Source organism: Rhopalosiphum padi, chromosome 3 (genome assembly GCF_020882245.1).
Source record: "Rhopalosiphum padi isolate XX-2018 chromosome 3, ASM2088224v1, whole genome shotgun sequence".
NCBI lineage: Eukaryota > Metazoa > Arthropoda > Insecta > Hemiptera > Aphididae > Rhopalosiphum > Rhopalosiphum padi.
This window is the reverse complement of record NC_083599.1, coordinates 77074392-77096702: the sequence shown is the minus strand read 5'-3', so window position 1 is coordinate 77096702 and position 22311 is coordinate 77074392. Positions and strand designations below refer to the sequence as shown.

General features: G+C 28.0%; 2 protein-coding genes and 1 pseudogene across 2 annotated transcripts; all 3 read left to right on the top strand.

Moving 5' to 3' along the window:
- Window positions 1-1129: 1129 nt before the first annotated feature.
- Window positions 1130-3149, top strand: LOC132925753 (uncharacterized; annotated as a pseudogene).
- Window positions 3150-12824: 9675 nt separating this feature from the next.
- On the top strand, window positions 12825-13620 carry LOC132928074 (uncharacterized). The gene is made up of 2 exons (XM_060992641.1): window positions 12825-13116; window positions 13516-13620. The coding sequence occupies exons 1-2, from the start codon at window positions 12900-12902 to the stop codon at window positions 13599-13601; spliced, it is 303 nt and encodes a 100-aa protein (XP_060848624.1). The 5' UTR covers window positions 12825-12899; the 3' UTR covers window positions 13602-13620.
- Window positions 13621-19705: 6085 nt separating this feature from the next.
- LOC132924536 (THAP domain-containing protein 2-like) lies at window positions 19706-21411 on the top strand. The gene is made up of 3 exons (XM_060988904.1): window positions 19706-19907; window positions 20679-20878; window positions 21182-21411. Exons 1-3 carry the CDS (start codon window positions 19843-19845, stop codon window positions 21280-21282), a joined length of 366 nt encoding a protein of 121 aa, XP_060844887.1. The 5' UTR covers window positions 19706-19842; the 3' UTR covers window positions 21283-21411.
- Window positions 21412-22311: the final 900 nt, after the last annotated feature.

The following is a 22311-nucleotide window of genomic DNA, read 5'->3' as shown; positions in this document are numbered from 1 at the left end:
AAATAATAAATAATAACTAATGCCTGTGAATCATTTCATGTGCACATAAAAAGTAAAAACTCATCTACTTGTATGATCCAAGACTAAAAATGTTAATCCAAGTTTCAATTCCATTCACCCCAATATATATTGCGTCATTGCGAAATTAAAAGAAATACAAACCAAAACGTACATTAAAATCAACAGCCTAGATGCACCATTTAAATTTCAGAATACAAAAACTAAAAAAAAGGAGAACTCTTAGAAAAAACACTTACAAAATATAAAAATAAGGAAATATCAGTAAATTAATACGTTAAACACATGGCTTTTTACTTAAAACAATAGATTTATACATTTTATTTTACACTTTTTACACTTACAAATTTACATAAATACATTATACAGTTATATAACGATTTTCATACTTTGAATAATAATACCAAAATGAAAATAATGTTTGGAGGATAATGAGAATTGCCTCTTAGTGGCGTCCTCTGGGTAATGCTAAATGGTTCTTAAAAATATTGTAAGAAAATTATATAAAAACATTTTTATCCGGGCTGAGTTTACAATCGCCCAACTGATAATTATTTACATTTTTAAAAGAATTTAATGAATGGAAATCTGGAGTCGAAGACAAGGAAAGGTGTAAGTATGTAAAACGAACATCATGTCTTCTGTTGAAGAATTAATTATAAAATTTTTTTAAAAGATGGTACTGACGAAGTAATTAACATAAGCAAATCTAAGTTTGACCACTTATATTTAAATAAATAAAATTTTTAATAAGGAAATATTACTTTTATGTTTATATTTACATAATTATACATCATTTTTACAATTTACTCATTATTTATATTATATTTATATTAATTATTATTTATACGGTATGAACATAGCAACGAATTTAATGATACGGTTGTTATCAAGCGTACCCGTATGATACCTTTATGCATAAATAAACCAAATGTCACTAGCGAGATTCGTGCGTTACAAGTACCTACGCGTGATATGTAATGCACCGAAAAAAAAAAGAAACAATAAAAATATAATGACGTGTTTGGTGTATGCGAGATTTTGCGGTCGTGTCGGCGTAAGAAAAATTATGACAATTCTTGCGGTACGACGTTTCGTGCAAAAAAGGACGATGCCCGGTGACCGGTACTCGTCCGGACCTACTTGTCCCGCCCTGCGCCTTGGCATGGTGGTATCGTTTTTGGCGTCTAAACAAAACGGTGTGTCGATATTGGTTGCGTCAGTAATACTGATTATCGTCATGCCAAGTATGACGGTTACCTTTTACGTAATCACGGCACTGTTTTGCTTGCTGATGACGCGATTAAAAATTGCTGTTGACAGATACTTTATAGTCGCATTTGCCATAATAACATACTTGTATTTTGCGGCAGATACTGTTGGTGGTACGACGCAAAATCTACTAACTCGTCAGCGACGACAAATTTAACTAAAACCTATTGATTTGGTCCTCTAATTTCCTTTTCGCCGCTTGCGACTTTCAGTCACCACTCACCAACTTTAAAATAACCAAAAAAAAAAAAAGACACGAGCTAGTGGTGTACGACGGTCGACGGAACAACACGTGAAGTGTGGCGTACGTGGTAATTGTCGGACGGCGACGACGAACGAAACGTTCGGGAGAATAAAAAAACAATAGCGTCGCGGATGTACACGGTGTACGAACGCACGGTGGTGCGAGTGGTTTTTTTACAATAAAAAATAACTGACACTCAAAAAATGTGGTTTTCGCGTAGGTACGGTAAAAATAATAACGACCGTGCAGTAGTCGGTATGACGGTTGTTGCAAAAGAGAATGATATCAGGCGGCTAGTACTTGTCCGGACCGACTTGTCTTCCCGTCCGGCGCTGCGCCTTTGCGGCTTGGTAGGAGATTCGACGATGTCGTGTCGTCGTTGTCCGTGGTGGCGGTTGATAAAGTGCAGACCGGTCGCTGCGGTGCCTGTACTTTGTACAAGCGACCGTTGCGTACCGTGTCAATATTCAAATACGAACTTTTAAACGTATATATTTATATAAATGTATATATATATAGGATTCACCACTCACCAGCATAAGTGGTGATTTTATTGAATTTTAGGAGAGCTAAAATTGTTTTATACAAAATAAACATATATTTAACTGATATTTTTTTTACTACTTAAGAAGTATCTTGTAGCAATACAGACTTATATTTTTCAAATGAGAACCCCCCCCTTTTTACTTTAAATTATTTAGTTGATGATTTTCTTAAAAATTATTATGTATCTAAAATCTAAATCAAGTCTAACGAGTAATTTCTGAGTTATTAAAATTATTACACTATAATAAGGATAATAATACTTAAAAATAGTTTACAAAAATATAAACTTTATGTAATTATTATTTTTAGTATAATCATTTATATTGATAGATGGATTGATGGATAGTAATTAATAATTACTACCATTTAAAGATCATCTGTAAATTCCCGTAACTATACTCAATAACTTTAGATTTATATACATCAAAATTCAGCTAGTGGCTATAAATATCTTAGAGAGCAAAAAATACTACCACTACCTTGTACAAAAACTACGTAATTATTTGTTGGCCATTAAGATAGGTTGTGGATTTGAACCAGATTTTTTTAAATTATTAAAGAAAACGTTTGCAAATAAAACAGAGTTCAAAAGGAAAATTATTCTTGTATTTGATGAAATTATCTTAAGAGAGAGTATTTCAGTCAATACAAGAACATTGACCTATATTGGCTTGAAAGACTGGTTTTGATGGTGCAAAGTTTAGCAGATAATATTTATCAGCCTATTTCAGTATTTAATTCCAAGGGACCTGTAAAAGGTAATTTTAAGTTGTAATTATACTATAAAATGTATATTATAGTAATATTTGTTACAGGAATTGATTTGGCTAAAAATATATTAAAAGCCATTTTGTTATTGGAAAATTCTTGTATACAACTATACAAGTAATTGGCATCACTAGCGATGGTGTGTCTACAAATCGTACAATGTGGAATGTGGAGTGCACTAGGTATAAGTGCCAAACAGAAAACTTTTAAAAATTCATTTGAAAATCTGTTTGATGGCAACCGAAAATTTTTTGTTTTTTCTGATGCTCCACATTTGTTGAAAACTGTTAGAAACAGATAATGCACAAAAAAAAACATTACAAGTAAATCAATAATAAGTTTATATCAAATTTCAATAAGTATAAAAACATAACCTTGTGTATATTTATAACTATATTTTTTTCTTTTTTGGATTCATCCTAACAAATCTTTAATAAAATGGAATATATATGAAAATGTATTTTTTCATGATTCAAAAAGTTTAACAAAAGTTAAGTTTGCCCTAAAATTATAACAAACCATTTAGAACTAAACAATTTGTCAAAGATGAAAGTAAAATATGCTTCACAGGTATATTTTTTAATGTTTTAACATTAGGTATATATATAAAAATTATTACTTTTTTTTTTTAGATATTTAGTTCATCAATGGCTGTTGGAATTCAATTTTACCAGAGTAAAAACTATGAGGGTTTTGAAGACTGTGATGAGACCATCGAATTTACTCTGATGATGAATAGTTTATTCGATGCTTTGAATAGAAAATTTCCTGGAGAAGGAATTAAAAAAAAAAAGTTCCGATTTAGAGGTTTATTTTATGTTATGTTGTGTGGTGTTTTTAAGTGTTTGCATGTATGTAAAATCGTGGTTGTGTAATATAAAATATAAAATATTGACATACAATTGAAGGGGAGCACTTAAACATTAAAATTAAAAGAATATTCCCTACTTAAAACTATCATTATATTATAATATATTATTTTCATTTAAGGTATTAAAAGAAAGTTTAGTATGGCTTAATGATTGGGATCAAAATTTAAGAAATAAACTTATCACAGATGATATGTTTCTTACCAAACAAACCGTAGAGGGCCTAAAAATCACGATTAAATCAACAATAGACTTGGTAGAATATTTGCTCAATGAATGTAGATTTGCATATGTCTTAACATTTAAATTAAACCAAGAATTTTTAGAAATAATTTTTTATCTATCATTAATCTAAAGAAAAAAATATTAGATAAAATGTATTTACTATATAATACCCAAGTAATTACTAATTAGTAATTACCATTGTTTTTTTAGAAATTTTTTGGTATTATAAGGCAAGTGGCAGGACCTAATGACCATCCGTCCACACCAACGTATTTACAGTTATACCGAATACTGTCAGTTTATTCTTTAATAAAACCATATAAAACGGGGAATTGCACAATTTTGGACGGTACAAAAAAAAATTAATTATGTGAACATGTATCATCATAAATATAATATAATAATATATAATTGGCTTCAACTTATTTTTAAAGAGAACGTTCCTGTTATAACGATCAGTGATATGAAAGAAATAATGAATAAACAAGACCAATCTATAAGAGACTTAAAAATAAGCAAATTAAAAGAGAAAATTGATACCATAGTTGAAGAAGGTATTTGGGATTTTGATGATGTTTTTCAAGACCATAAATATTTTGATAATTCCTCCACAGTTTTTGAATATGTTGTATATTTTTTAGCTGGGTAAACAGTATTTATTTATATACATTTTATTTTATTTAATAATTGTTATTAGGTATATAAACAAAAATATAATTAAACACATTAAATGTGAAAAATGCTTAAAGAGCTTAAAACCTGAGTATGGTCAAGTTGTTGCCCCAGAAGCAGATCTTGTAAATTTGAAGACAAGAGGATTTTTGACACACCCAAATAAAAATTTATACATAATAATAAAATTAAATGAAATGTGCTTTGAAATACATGCTGAGTTACCAAATGTATTTGAAGATACATACGAAGATTTTTTAGCGAAAACATAAAACTTACATTTCCGTGTAATGAACACAAGAAAAATGTGCTTACCAATATATTTAATATATACATAGTCATGAGAATGAGACAGTTGACACAACAAATCAACAAAATAAATTTAAAAAGAAAATATCTAAGCTAATGACTACATAGTTATATTAATAATAGCAAAATACGATTTAATTATTTGTATACAGGCTTCAAATTTTTATTATTTCTTTTTCTGTTACTCGTGTTAAAATGATGTTGGCTGGACTGTAAAAGTATTCCATGTCTATTCATATACAGTGTGATCACGATGAGTGGAAACACTCAATAACTATGTGCAGGCTTCATATATTTCAAATCTGTTTTGTTGGCTAACTAATAAACATTATTATACACATTTTTAAATAGTTAGACTATTTTTGTGACATTTAATTTCGCGCATGCGCACAATAATTTTTTTTTTAAATGGCATGACCTATTTTTGACCATAAATTATTTTTTTTGTATTTTTTAATGAATTTTGGTGGTTGAATTTCTTTTCTAAATTAAAAAATGGCCGAGCTATAGCGATCTGATTTTATGTTATTTGCACGGGTATAACAGATTATAAAATACTTAGTTAATAATAATAAATACGTGAATAATAAAAATAAAATTACAAATATTATTATTTTTATTCATACAAGTTTTACTTATCTAACAAATTGTTCAAACTGTGCACCATGGTGCTGTACACCAGCGGTTCTCAACCTTTTTGAGTTCGCGACCCCCTATAATGTCACCAAGATGTCTAACGACCCTTTTGTAAAGTAAGCATTAAAAAATTGAATAAACTGTTATTGTATTTATTTATGTATATATTTTACAAAAAAAGTAATTATTTCGACTTACAGATAATTTTAAATAAATAGGTAATATAATATTAAATTTAAATTTTTTTTCGTCTTAAATATTTTACAAAAAAAGGTATACTATGTACATTTGAATATTTTTTAATTTAATGACTCTTTTGCTGTTGTTGATTTGAAATAATTTTGTCAATCCTTGGCTCAATAGATTTGGATAGACTTATTCTCATTGTTGGCGATATATCCAGCCGATTTCTCGATTTAGTTTTAATTGTAGTCATCGTAGAAAATCCTGCTTCGCATAAGTATGTCGTTGAAAATGGAATTAACTTTTTTAAAGCTTCCTCTGTCAATGCAGGATACTCAGATTGAATTTTGATCCAAAATTTACTTATGTTTTTATTACTATGAAAAATCTGTTCCAACCCTTTGTCTGAATACAACTCAATTAATTTTTCTTCATTTAATGATGATAATTTATTTTTTTCTGATTTAATAAATGGATTAATAACCCATAAATTGTTTAAACGAATATCTGTCGTTGGATCAAAATATTTAAGAAATTTTTCTTTTAGTTTTAATAAATGAATCGCAATAACATTTTGCATTTCATTTATTTCATTTTCATTTATTATTTTTTCTTCCACCATATTAAAAAAAGATGGGAACATATCAAACGTAAGCTTTTGTGATCTTTTTTCCCAAAGTTCGATTTTGTTAAGAAATGCTTCTATTTTATTGTTTGATGTAAAAATATTAGTATAGGACCCTTGTAAACTCAAATTTAAATCGTTGAGAATAGAGAATATATCTGAAAGATAAGCAAGATTTGCTAACCATAAATTATTTTCAAAATAATCACCCAAGGGTGATTTTTTATCTTTCAAAAATATTTCCACTTCGGTTTTAAGTTCAAATAAACGAGTTAAACATTTTCCCCGTGATAAGTTTATTAGGTTTTAGAGATGCATTGGCCAACACCATACTACATATAATACATTGAGGTAAATCTATATTATTTTCACGTAAACAAGTAAACCCGTATTCGACGTAATTTTCATTGCAGTTCAAAATTTTTGTAGTTAGTTTTACCTTTTTAAGTGGTGGTCTTAATTCATTTTCACTAACATCTGAATCAGGACCGTTCACAATTGCTGAAGATGAATTTGATGTTGAGGGTTGTTTAAAAAAATTTGACAAAGATGTTTGCTTACTCATTTTTTAATAATTAGGTATTGAATAAACGTACAATATGTACAAATAGCGTATAACTTATAATAACAATACTTTACCAGCGAGCTGGTGTACGACATACAACTGACGAACCACCGATAAAATACTCAGAACATCGCGTAATCGATTATATTGTCATCTTATCTGTAATTAGCCTTGCATTGTATTATAAATAAATAGTACGTTTTTATCGACTATCGGACTATCCAAACAAAAATATATATATTTTAACACTTACTATTAATAAAATTATAAGATTCTAAGTGAAACATTTTTTTTCCCACATGAATTGGCGACCCTAAAAAAATTGTTGGCGACCCCCAAGGGGGTCGCGACCTCCCGGTTGAGAATCGCTGCTGTACACAACATTCAACACGAATTAAAAATTCTCTGTTAATAGCAGAAATAATTTGTTCCTCTGTAATTTGATTACATGCAGCAATTATTTTGTTTTTCAATTCAAGAAGACATGTAGGTGGATTGGCATACACTACCGTTTTCAAATGACCCCATAGGAAGTAATCTAGTGGTGTAAGATCTGGTGACCTTGGTGGCCACTGAACTGCTCCATAAGTCCCTATCCACCGATTTGGAAAATATTCGTTGAGTAAATTCCGAACAATATTTGCATTGTGAGCTGGAGCTCCGTCTTGTTGGAATATTAAATTCGCTCTTATGTCTAGTGGAAGGTCATCTAACATATTAGGTAGCTCATTTAGTAAGAAATCGTTATATCGTCTTCCATTAAGAGTGCCATCGTAGAAGTATGGCCCTAATAGTTTACCATTTATTAAACCACACCATACATTAGTTCCCCATACAGTTTGATTGTTGGTCTCAAATGTCCAATGAGGATTTTGGTCATCCCAATAGCGATGATTCTGTTTATTTAAAACTCCATTATTTGTAAACTTAGATTCATCTGTCCAAAGAATGTAATTTAAAACATAAGGATTTTCGTTTACCTGTGTTTCCAACCAAGCAATGAACGTAATTCTACGTTCGGTGTCACCTTCGCGTAAATGTTGAACTAAATCAGCACGATAAGCGTGCATTTTATGTTTTTTCAAAACTTTTTGAACAACTCCAAATGAAATGTTTATTTCTCTACTAACATGACGAATAGAAGTCCTAGGATTTGCTCTCACGTAAGCTAGTATTTGCACCTCAATATCTTCTCCAATAGCATTTCCTCGTCTTGGTTGTTGGTTAATAACTCGTTTGGAAAAAGAACCGGTGTCTCTCAAATTTTTTTCCAGTTTATAAAAAAAAGTATGTGATGGATGCTGCCTATCTGAATTTATAAATGAAAAAGAGTATTTATTTTATGAGAAATTAAGCAGAGAAAATTAAATTTATTGTTAAATCATAGTTACTTGGATAACGAAGAGCATAGGTTTCTTTGGCAAGACGTGTATTTTTTTGGCATTCCCAATATGTAAAAAGCATGTCAACTTTTTCTGAATTATAATTCATAATAACTAATAGATAAGTATTAATATATTATTAGTATTAATAATAGCAAAATATGATTTAATTATTTGTATACAGGCTTCAAATTTTTATTATTTCGTTTTCTGTTACTCGTGTTAAAATGATGTTGGCTGGACTATAAATGTATTCCATGTCTATACATATATATGTACTAAAGTGGTCATGTTAATATATGTTCATTCTATTCTGTGACAGTTAGTATTAGCTGAGCAGTTGTGTTAGTTAAGAGTACCTAATAAAGGAAAACTCATTTTGAAAAGTTTGTGTTTTTTTTTATATTAGGGAAATAGTAGTTTTATTACTTAACACTTGTAGACTTTGAAATTCCAAATTGCTTTGCTGCTTGACGATCAGTTAAAACAGCGATTCTCAACCGGGGGGGTCGCGACCCCCTTGGGGGTCGCCAACAATTTTTTTAGGGTCGCCAATTCATGTGGGAAAAAAAATGTTTCACTTAGAATCTTATAATTTTATTAATAGTAAGTGTTAAAATATATATATTTTTGTTTGGATAGTCCGATAGTCGATAAAAACGTACTATTTATTTATAATACAATGCAAGGCTAATTACAGATAAGATGACAATATAATCGATTACGCGATGTTCTGAGTATTTTATCGGTGGTTCGTCAGTTGTATGTCGTACACCAGCTCGCTGGTAAAGTATTGTTATTATAAGTTATACGCTATTTGTACATATTGTACGTTTATTCAATACCTAATTATTAAAAAATGAGTAAGCAAACATCTTTGTCAAATTTTTTTAAACAACCCTCAACATCAAATTCATCTTCAGCAATTGTGAACGGTCCTGATTCAGATGTTAGTGAAAATGAATTAAGACCACCACTTAAAAAGGTAAAACTAACTACAAAAATTTTGAACTGCAATGAAAATTACGTCGAATACGGGTTTACTTGTTTACGTGAAAATAATATAGATTTACCTCAATGTATTATATGTAGTATGGTGTTGGCCAATGCATCTCTAAAACCTAATAAACTTATCACGGGGAAAATGTTTAACTCGTTTATTTGAACTTAAAACCGAAGTGGAAATATTTTTGAAAGATAAAAAATCACCCTTGGGTGATTATTTTGAAAATAATTTATGGTTAGCAAATCTTGCTTATCTTTCAGATATATTCTCTATTCTCAACGATTTAAATTTGAGTTTACAAGGGTCCTATACTAATATTTTTACATCAAACAATAAAATAGAAGCATTTCTTAACAAAATCGAACTTTGGGAAAAAAGATCACAAAAGCTTACGTTTGATATGTTCCCATCTTTTTTTAATATGGTGGAAGAAAAAATAATAAATGAAAATGAAATAAATGAAATGCAAAATGTTATTGCGATTCATTTATTAAAACTAAAAGAAAAATTTCTTAAATATTTTGATCCAACGACAGATATTCGTTTAAACAATTTATGGGTTATTAATCCATTTATTAAATCAGAAAAAAATAAATTATCATCATTAAATGAAGAAAAATTAATTGAGTTGTATTCAGACAAAGAGTTGGAACAGATTTTTCATAGTAATAAAAACATAAGTAAATTTTGGATCAAAATTCAATCTGAGTATCCTGCATTGACAGAGGAAGCTTTAAAAAAGTTAATTCCATTTTCAACGACATACTTATGCGAAGCAGGATTTTCTACGATGACTACAATTAAAACTAAATCGAGAAATCGGCTGGATATATCGCCAACAATGAGAATAAGTCTATCCAAATCTATTGAGCCAAGGATTGACAAAATTATTTCAAATCAACAACAGCAAAAGAGTCATTAAATTAAAAAATATTCAAATGTACATAGTATACCTTTTTTTGTAAAATATTTAAGACGAAAAAAAATTTAAATTTAATATTATATTACCTATTTATTTAAAATTATCTGTAAGTCGAAATAATTACTTTTTTTGTAAAATATATACATAAATAAATACAATAACAGTTTATTCAATTTTTTAATGCTTACTTTACAAAAGGGTCGTTAGACATCTTGGTGACATTATAGGGGGTCGCGAACTCAAAAAGGTTGAGAACCGCTGAGTTAAAACACCGTTCTTAACGAGATCAACAGCTCTTTGCAAATCATAGTCTTTAACATTTTTTTATGTTCGACCAACAATTTTTCTCCGACATCTACCCATCTGTACAAAACTAAAAATATAACTTTAGATACTATTTAGACTAAATTGTATTACGTAAGGTTAGTCTTGTATAAAGGAAATGACTTGTTTAAATTTATCCTAGGTATAACTAGGACCAGGTTTGAATAACAATGGCCCAAGTTGGCCTGAATAAGTAAAACTAATGACTACATAGTTATATTAATAATAGCAAAATATGATTTAATTATTTGTATACAGGATTCAAATTTTTATTATTTCGTTTTCTGTTACTCGTGTTAAAATGATGTTGGCTGGACTGTAAATGTATTCCATGTCTATACATAATTATGTACTAAAGTGGTCATGTTAATAAATGTTCATTCTGTTCTGTGACAGTTAGTATTAGCTGAGCAGTTGTGTTAGTTAAGAGTACCTAATAAAGGAAAACTCATTTTGAAAAGTTTGTGTTTTTTTTTATAATGGGGAAATAGTAGTTTTATTATTTAACACTTGTAGACTTTGAAATTCCAAATTGCTTGGCTGCTTGACGATCAGTTAAAACACCGTTCTTAACGAGATCAACAGCTCTTTGCAAATCACAGTCTTTAACATTTTTTTATGTTTACTATTTAGACTAAATTGTATTACGTAAGGTTAGTCTTGTATAAAGGAAATGACTTGTTTAAATTTATCCTAGGTATAACTTGGACCAGGTTTGAATAACAATGGCCCATTTGGCCTGAATAAGTAAAACTAATGACTACATAGTTATATTAATAATAGCAAAATATGATTTAATTATTTGTATACAGGATTCAAATTTTTATTATTTCGTTTTCTGTTACTCGTGTTAAAATGATGTTGGCTGGACTGTAAATGTATTCCATGTCTATACATAATTATGTACTAAAGTGGTCATGTTAATAAATGTTCATTCTGTTCTGTGACAGTTAGTATTAGCTGAGCAGTTGTGTTAGTTAAGAGTACCTAATAAAGGAAAACTCATTTTGAAAAGTTTGTGTTTTTTTTTATAATGGGGAAATAGTAGTTTTATTATTTAACACTTGTAGACTTTGAAATTCCAAATTGCTTGGCTGCTTGACGATCAGTTAAAACACCGTTCTTAACGAGATCAACAGCTCTTTGCAAATCACAGTCTTTAACATTTTTTTATGTTTACTATTTAGACTAAATTGTATTACGTAAGGTTAGTCTTGTATAAAGGAAATGACTTGTTTAAATTTATCCTAGGTATAACTTGGACCAGGTTTGAATAACAATGGCCCATTTGGCCTGAATAAGTAAAACTAATGACTACATAGTTATATTAATAATAGCAAAATATGATTTAATTATTTGTATACCGGCTTCAAATTTTTATTATTTCGTTTTCTGTTACTTGTGTTAAAATGATGTTGGCTGGACTGTAAATGTATTCCATGTCTATACATATATATGTACTAAAGTGGTCATGTTAATAAATGTTCATTCTGTTCTGTGACAGTTAGTATTAGCTGAGCAGTTGTGTTAGTTAAGAGTACCTAATAAAGGAAAACTCATTTTGAAAAGTTTGTGATTTTTTGTATATTAGGGAAATAGTAGTTTTATTACTTAACACTTGTAGACTTTGAAATTCCAAATTGCTTTGCTGCTTGACGATCAGTTAAAACACCGTTCTTAACGAGATCAACAGCTCTTTGCAAATCACAGTCTTTAACATTTTTTTATGTTTACTATTTAGACTAAATTGTATTACGTAAGGTTAGTCTTGTATAAAGGAAATGACTTGTTTAAATTTATCCTAGGTATAACTTGGACCAGGTTTGAATAACAATGGCCCAAGTTGGCCTGAATAAGTAAAACGTCATTTACGGAAATGTATGCAGGATTATAATAATTTATAACATAAAGTAGTAAATTTAAGACACATCTGAAGATGTTTTTTATTATCAATTTGTATGTAAAACGTGTCATTGAATGAGTATTAGTAAGTTTTCGGACCTTTTCAAAACTATAGGTATTACAAATAAAATAAATTAATAAAAATTAATACTTACGTTTAAATTTTGATGCTGCAATGCTATCGAAGTTATTGTAAATACTCTTAGATAACAACAGAATATTTGTATCATATTAATTAATTGGTAAGAGGAGATCGTGGATGTAAAACTATACGGCTGTATATAAACAATTACGTTATCTTATCAATCATGTGTTATCACAAATTGGTGGTCTAACAAACAACGAATACTGTTGTAGTTTGCTACGTTTTCACTGTTTTCAGCTTTGAATTAATTTGTAGTTTCTTAATAAAGTCGTTATTATTATTTAAAATGCCGACTATTTGTGCTGTTTTCGGTTGTGGAAACAAAACCTTGGACAAATCGTTGTCATTTTATCGGTTTCCAAAGGTTAAAGTGAATGTTGCCTCAGATTTAAAAACACAAATATTAAAACAGCGAACAGCGTGGCTTAACGCATTACACAGAACTGATGTTCATGATAGTCAGTTGAAGAACATGAAGATTTGTTCAGTTCATTTTAAATCTGGTAAATATTTTGTTGGAAATAAACAATAGTTACTTAGTGACTGCTTTGGTACTTGTTTTTAACTAATATGCTACCTATCCATCTACAGACTACATTTAATAATCATACTTGTATAACTGAGACTGACTTTATATAGTAGGGACTATAAGTTTTATAGTATAAGAGCTATTTAATCTATAGACTAACTCATAATTGATTATGTGGACAAACATAAGAATAAATTAATAATAACTATAATCTTCAAGTACCTATAGCTGCTATATAAGTTACATTTTTTTATTATAATAAATTATTAAATATTACTACACTACAAAATATAAGGTTGTTAGCATATTATTAAACAAATATTCATCAAGTATAATATAAATTATGATTTTTTTTATTCAATTTTATTTTAAGGTAAACCAGCCAATTACAATGACGATAAAAATCCAGATTGGATACCAACCTTTAGCATGGGCTATAACTCTGGAAGAAGTAAATAATTTTTTCATATTTCAATTTCAATTTTGTCGAAATTTATGAAATTCCCGTTTTTCAGTTATTTATTTAGGTTTTTTTTACGTATTTGAAAAGTACTGGAAATTTTGACCCACCAAAGTATCATTTAAATTAATTTTCCTTTTCAAAGAGGGGCTGAAGTAAAAAATTAAAGCATTATTTTTACTCCTGAAAAACGTGATGACAGACACGAAAACAAAAAAAAACATATTTATCATTGTAAAATCAATACATTCTTCACTCCGTTCAGAATCTTATATTTCAAAACAATATAAAAAATACGGTCAATGGGGAGGGGGAGGATATAGCCCCCTTGGCTACAGCATATGTGTTATTGTTATCTGAAGGGGAATTTTATTTGTTTGAGATGTCTAGAATTTAGATAGTTATCAAGGATCGAGTTACTGGTTACTGTGAGTAATGAGTATACACTGTATAAACAATCAGTGAAAATTTGTGTCTACGATAATTTGTTTTAGTCACACAAAAAGCCTAAATTTATTTTTTCGAAAACGATGAATTTGATTGAAACATATGATTTCAGATTTATATGCATTTTAAGCATGTTTTATATTTTTAGATTCTGAGCGAAGCGATCAATGTATTGATTTTACAATGATGTGTGTATTATTTTATTATTATTTTAGTTTTTTTATTTGTGTCCATGTAAAACTTCAGTATCTTGTTCGATGGGAAAGTGAATCAAGTTGGTGCATTGGGAAGGTCAAAATTAAAAATTCCTAGTAATTTTCTAAAGAACAGGGAAAAACAGGAATTTTCACGCGAAATCGATTTTAGATAAAATCAAAAAATCAATTTTGGTTTTTGGTGTAACTATAAAACAAATTACCGTAGATACAAGACATTATTACATTTTAAGTGATTGTTTATATTAGAATTTTCTTAACACGATAACATTTTTAAAATATTTAAATTATTTTTTAATTATTTACATTTTAAGTTTACAAATTGTTTTTGTTTATTTTCTATGAACGTCAATATATTATATAATGTTATTATATTTAGTACAACTTCTCGTGATTATTTTTATATCAAAATCATGTTTCTACAATCAACGAGACCTGAGAACTATTGGAAGTACGAAAGCATGTTTTACGGTCGATTTTTTTCTACTGTGACGGCCTCTTAAATCAAAATAAATCAAATAACATTCACGGGCCATATTATTATTTTCTTTATCGATAATCTGGGTATTTATAAACTGCGCTCGGCTAGATAACCAGTTTCGATCTTTGATGAGGTACCGCTGCGTATGCGCGAAGTGGGGGGAATGAGTACGGTTTTAGAACACTGCCGCTGTATTTGCAATACCAGCACATGACGGCCGTAAAATCATAAAAATGTTTACAAAAATATGGTTTTGAAATTCCAATAATACTCAAGTGTCATTAATCGTAGAAATATGATTTTAGTACTAAATTAAACGTGAGAAGTTGTACTAATAACTGTTGGGACAGAATTTTTATATCTTAAATTGCTGATTTTATATAAAATTTTTTATATTTTAAAATTTTAACAAATTTTAAATATAAATAAAATCGGTTTGAAGGCAAATTTCAAAAATCTGTTCCATTATTCCATTGTTATTAGTACAATTTCTCACATTTAATTTGTAACCAAAATCATGTTTCTACAACCAACTAAGCCTGGGCACTATTGGAATTAATAAAATCATGTTTTACGGTCGATTTTTTCCTACTGTGACGGCCTCTTAATAGAACCTATTCATAAAAAATTAAATGATATATTTTGGACTAGAACTGTTCTTCCACTCACCAATTTGATTATTGTTGTAATATAAATCTATTTTATAATAAATAGCTTAAAGAAATAATATTATATTAAATAAACATACCATTCATTAAAAATTCTATTATAATAAATAGCTTAAAGAAATAATATTATAGTAAATAAACATACCATACATTAAATATTCTATTATTTTAGTTCTTTACAAATAAAATAAATTATTATTACCTCTAATGGTCTATACAATAGTATTGACAAAATTGTATTTAATATTGATATTGTACAAAAAAAAACTTACCTTACATGCCATTATAATTTGGAAACTATAAAAATAATAGTTACACTAGTAAAAACTGAAAAGCAGCCGTCTGTCCAGCTAGACTGCAGACGATAAAGTAATAAACAGTAATTATTGATTATTTAGTATTTCAATAGAACACGATTATATTTATACATTTATATTGACCAATCATTTTATCTATTTTAATATATTTACAAGAGTGTAATTTTACGTTGAAACTTGAAATTAAAATACCCTCATAATACAAAACGTTTATTAATAGAACTCGCATTATGATGAATTAAGTGTTTATATTTCACCTCATACCTACCACCGGTATAAGTTTTGTATTATGAATTTGGTGGGCTACTTGAACAGTGCCGCAACTTGGTATATATTGGTGGGTGTGCAAGCAAATAGTTAAGGGCCCATTTAGCCAAGGACCTAAATACCTAATAGATCATTAAAAATATAACTTTCTGTTTGTAGCTATGCACATTATTGTACATAGATGGATGAGGAGTAAAATGAACTGTAGTTCCTAAAACAGTCTACTGGTTTTACAATTTCATTAGGATAAAATTGGGAAATTGGGAAACATCAACAATGTTTTGTACAAAACTATTAATATGAAAATATGTTTCTTGAACCATTATTTTTTTGTGCTTATAATATTGTTGTTATAAATAAACCTGGTTAGCCCCCCGAATCTAAAAAATGTTTTTCGCCATGACGCAGTAGGTTGCAAATTTTTTTATGTCGGTTGCAATTAGTTGCTAAAAAGTTGCTAAAAATTGGCAGTGGTCCGGATTCGATAGGACAAAGTAGGGGGACTAACTTCATGCACGTGGGACTGTTGAGCAACATTCATCATCTGAATTATGAACTATACTAAAAAGAAATTTTTTTTAAATTTTTATTTGCAGTTATAAATAAAATACGTACATATTATTCAACATTTTTGGAGTAGAATGTACAGCATTGGCACTAAAAAACAGACATAGGTAATTAATATGTTGTGCAGTAATGCTATTAATGGTTATATTTAGTTTTAACTTTTAACAAAAAAATTACAAGTAATTGGTGTGCAAAGTCTTGCACTCATCATCTAAACATTGATCGATGCTAAAATAAAAGTTTTTGTTTATTACATTTTATACTTTAATTTTCATTAATAAATAAAATACAATATTCTACAATGATGTATCATTAGACTTCAATATTTTTCTAGAATTACTTAAACTATAACTATCACTTGTAAAGTGATTTCCGCAAACATAATGCCAATCACCAATTTGTTACAACCCTAATGCTGATGTCCATTTTTGCCAAAAAATTTTACCAATAATTAAAATTTTTGATTTTTTTTAATATTTCAATATATATATATACATGTTTTATATTTTTAACCTTTAAATTTAATTCACAATCATACGATGGTACATGCTTTTTTATATAATTTTTATAATTTACTCAGTGTTCGCCAACACATTTTTAACCATACCTCTTTTGAGACAGTCTGTATGAAGTGAGGAAGAATTTGTTTTATAAAATTCTTTTTAGGAACTGTTTAGGAATTTACATTATCGTAAAACCTTTTTCGACGGGAGCCATTTGGGAATTTACTTTTTTTTTAACGGGAGCCGAAAGGCTACGTCTATCGATATTTATTACCGATATAAATAAACTTATTTCGAGAAAAATCAAAGGATATTCACTAATAGTAATAATTAGGGCTTGGATTTTTATGTATTTATAATATGTTTTTTTCAAACTGTCCAAAAAGTAGCTAAATAAGTTAATTATAGTCAATAGATCTGAAATACAGTTTTATTTTGCATATTTTTGTATTTTAAGATTTTTCTTTGCATATAGACGGTTTTTAAATGCATAATATGTAATATGTTGATAAAATTAATTAAATACGTGTTTGTAGTTATATTTACAGTAAATACAATTTGCATTTGATATGTATTTTTTTTCATTTAACCAAATACTGAATTTAAAAAAAAAGAAATATTTTCGTTATTGTTTTTTCAGATTAAAATTATAATATACGACATACGTAACCTTTGAAAATTTATCATTATATAATATAATATTATGTAAAGATATTAAAAATAAATAAATTAGACTTTTTTAGCATATTTTTTAGTTTTAAGGATATATTTCTACAAATTAAGGGCATAAATACATATTTTACAATCAATATTTTTAAGGTTTTTAGAGCATATAAATCTAGGCCCTAATAATAATAATAAAAAAATAAAAATAATTTATAGTTAAATTAATCTAGACTTTTTCTTATCTACCACCATCTTATTTACCTGTTTTAATAAAATATTACTCTGTCCAAGTCGTAGGGGCCCCATTTTACCTATCACTGCCCATCAGGGCCCCTTCACGGGGGGGGTTAGGAGGACCCATGGTACTGGGGCCCGGCGTGCGTGCCAGGCTAATAATAATTACTTCAAAATATATTAGAAAAATGTTTTAAATACTTAAATTTTTTTCAAGATTCAAGTATAAATTATTTTAGGATTTTTTTAATCAACTCGAAAATCATATGCGAAAACTATAGCTTATGTTCATATTTTAAATATTATGATATCACACCTCTATTAATAACTTGAAAACAATTGATCGCCTATGAAATTTTTCCTTCTCTTTCCTTAACTAGTAACCAAAGTTGGTTTATTTATAAATGTATATACTAATACACATTTTAGTGGTATTTTTGTTCGTAATAATTTAGTTGTGTCATATTAATTTAATAATATTTTTTATTTATAAAATATTAAAAAATATTAAAAAATATAAATAAATATATAAATATAATATTATTTATTTATTTATTAATAGTAAACGGGACAGACCCTTGACACTTATAAGACATAATAATATAATAATTAATAATAATAATTCACTAATACATACATAATATTTAACAGATAATAATAATAATATAATACAAAATAATAAGAACAAGAAGTTGCTTAGAGGTAATCAGATCCATTAGCTAATTTCATCATACGCAAAATGAGTTCATTATATAAATAATTTGTCGCACAGAATGGGACCCGGAAAGGAGAAAAGTTGCGCAAATTAGCACCGGGAACATTAAAATTAATCCTCCCTAACATATCTGGAGCGACCCCCACTTATGAGTTTCGACAAGAAAACCAAATGTGCCTTTTTCCTTCTAGCACTCAACGTCTCCAAATTTAATTTCACTAAAACTGGTGTATAATCGTGAGGAAGGCAGTCAATATGCAGTACAAAAGATGCATATTTCAAGAATTTACGCTGAACACTCTCGATTTGGCAAGAATCACGTAAATTCTGGGGGTCCCAGATCACTACACCGTATTCAAGGTGGGATCGTACAAATGCACAATAAAGCGCTTTTAAAAAACTACACATATTGAATTCAGATGAAATTCTTTTTATGAAACCAAGCATTTTTAAAGCCTTGTACGTGATTTTTTCAATATAGAGATTAAAACTTAAAATCCGATCAAATGTGACACCTAGGTCAACTACATGACTACCAGATAAACTTAAGCTGATACCATCAACTAGATAATCATACCGAATGGGACTATGAGAACGCGTGAAAGACATATAATGACACTTGGGAATACAGAGCTCCAAACCAAGCTGCCTAGAATTTATATTTATATATTTTATCGTTATGTTATATTATTGTCGTATATTTATTTTGTGTAAACATGCAGTTCTATACATAGACATATTAAATATTAAAACATTTATTGATTTATTAATATGTCTATGATCTGGGCCGCGCAAACTAGGTGTGCGAGGTGTGCGAAAAATAAGGGCGGCAAAAAGTGGTAATATTCCAGGGGCGGTAAATTTTAATATCATTGATTTTCTACATAGACATATAATAGAATAGACCAGGAATGATACGAAATATATGAGGCGAACATGACTTTATAAAACTGCGGTTTTACCAAAGACGTTATAATACTGATAATACAGATGGTCGATAGATAAGAGTATAATTTTTATTGTTTATTTATTATGGTTTGTTTTTTATGCTGAATTCTCACGAGAATACGACCACTAGCCCACGTTTTATAATTTTTTGACTTTTACACAAAATACTTTTGACCACGTTTTTCTGTTTTTATTTCGTACAAATAAACACAATGGTACAAAAATGTTGCATTTGCAAATCTCAAAGATCCAATGAGAACGATATTACATTGCACAAGTATTAACTCAAATAATACATTTCTATCTTATTATACATAAAATGCATAACCATAACCGTTGTACACCTTTACTCACTAGAACATTTAGATGTAATGTACTCGGAAGTTGATGACCTTAATTTTTTTTAAATTACCTAAAAAAATGCAAGTGACATAAAAATGTCCTTAAAAATGACCTATTTTTTTTTTAATATTTGTTTTAAATTAATAAAAATATATTTTTTTTGAAATTGTACTCTATTTTAATATAAAATTCTATATACATTTATCAAAGCTTACAAATTACTCAAAATATGACATAAAAATATCCTTAAAAATTAAATAAAAAAAATTACAAATATAAAAGACATAGACGAGCACTAACCGACGTTTTAATTTGCAGCATTTCGAAAATATTACGAAAAAATAATAAATTAGGTATAAAATATTCACTACAACACGACTAATCTGATAAAATTGTATCTTAGTCTGTGGTAATTTTAATGTTTTAATTAAGTTATCGGCGTAATGGTCAACAAAACACAATAAGAACTAAAGTGAAATCAGTAAAAATGACTTAAAAAGTCATTAACACAAAAAAAAATTCAAAATAAAAATAATTGTTCAAATTCACATGCTAATGAAATATATTTTTGGCCAGGGGAGCATCGTCTATAAAGTTCCAAAAAAAATAAAAAATGTAAAATGCATAAACTTCCGAGCCCTATATACATTACAAATTAAATTAGTTATTTAATTTATTATATATTTTATTTATACTCTTCATGTAGATTTCCAAAAGACACTATAATTTGTGACAAATGGGTTGTGAACCTTAATATGAACTATACCTTCACACCAACTGTACATACAAGAATTTGTAGTAATCATTTTGATGATAATGATTTCATTAAGACTGACCAACTAAGGCGTCTGAAACCAGATGCTATACCAACAAAAATGATGGGCGTCCGTCGTTCGTTATTTTCAGGTAACATAAATAGTTACCTGTATCTATTTATTTACTTTTTACATATATATTATTGATACATTGTTTTTTATTCTGTGTAATAGATTTCCAAAGTTCTCCAAGTGAATACATATGTAATCCTTCTACCTCAAATGAGCATCTATCAGATATATCAAATGATATATCTATTATATCTGATAGTACTACTTTTGTTGAGAAAACGATTATAAATGTAGACAAAACTGAAACTCATACCAAGTAATATATTTGTAAGAAATACAATTATAAATTATTGATTAATTATCAATTTTATTATAATTTTAGTAAACGTAAGTACTTTCGTTATATTGGAGATTTCTCGGAAGAAGACTTGGAAACCCCAAGAAGAAGAAAACTTTTTTGGAGCACACATATCAAAATGTTAGATGAGAAAAATCAGAAAATAAAACTTCTTGAACAAAAAAATCGAAGATTGGAGTCAAAAATCAGTAGTTTGAATACATTAGTTGATAAACTGAAAAAAGATTGTCAATTAAATGCTAGTTATACTCATATTTTAAAGGTGATTAATGATTTATTTACAATTTTACCTTATAAAATAAATAAAAGTGAAAAATTTATAAAAAAAACAAATTCAATTTTACAGAAAATGCATTCTAGTACTACACAGTGTTTGGAAGGAACGAGTTCCATAACGGGTGGATTCCTTTTTAAGGAATTGCACGTTGAACATATTCCTTTTGATAGAAAAAGAACAAGGAAATGAACAAATTCTTTTTTTCAAGGAAAAAAAAGAAATTTTCATTTCTTTCAAGTTTCAATTTAGACAAATATTTAAATAATTGAAATTAAAATATATTTTTTCTTAGTTTGTGTATTGCCAATATTTGTTATTGTTTGGTTATTGATTAGCAACATTAATTGTTATAACAATAAATACTAAATAATGAATCTGTAATTACATTATTTATTTACATCATTTATCAGATTTATATTTTTTTAGTATATAATAATAATAATAATAAAAATTAAAACAATAATAATGAAAATATAGATACAAAATAATAATAACATAATAATGGTAATTAATTTACAAATGAGTTTAAGGCTAAATATATATTTCTATCAAACACGATACGTGACATGAAGAACAAATCTACATGATCAGTATATAATTTTTTTTATGAATCAGTACATTATTATTATTTATTATACCTTTTAACTAAAATAAGTAAATAGTAAATTATAAAAAGTTGTACTTTCAGGTATGTATAATTAAAAAGTTAACTAAAAAATTAATAACTTACACTATTTAATTGGTTATTATATGAATATTTTTATTTTTCATTTAACCAGTATTATTATTAAGCATAAGTTTAAGTTTTAGTATAAGTGTAATTGTATATATACACTAAGAAAAAAATCATTGATGATTAAATAAGAATTTTTCTTTT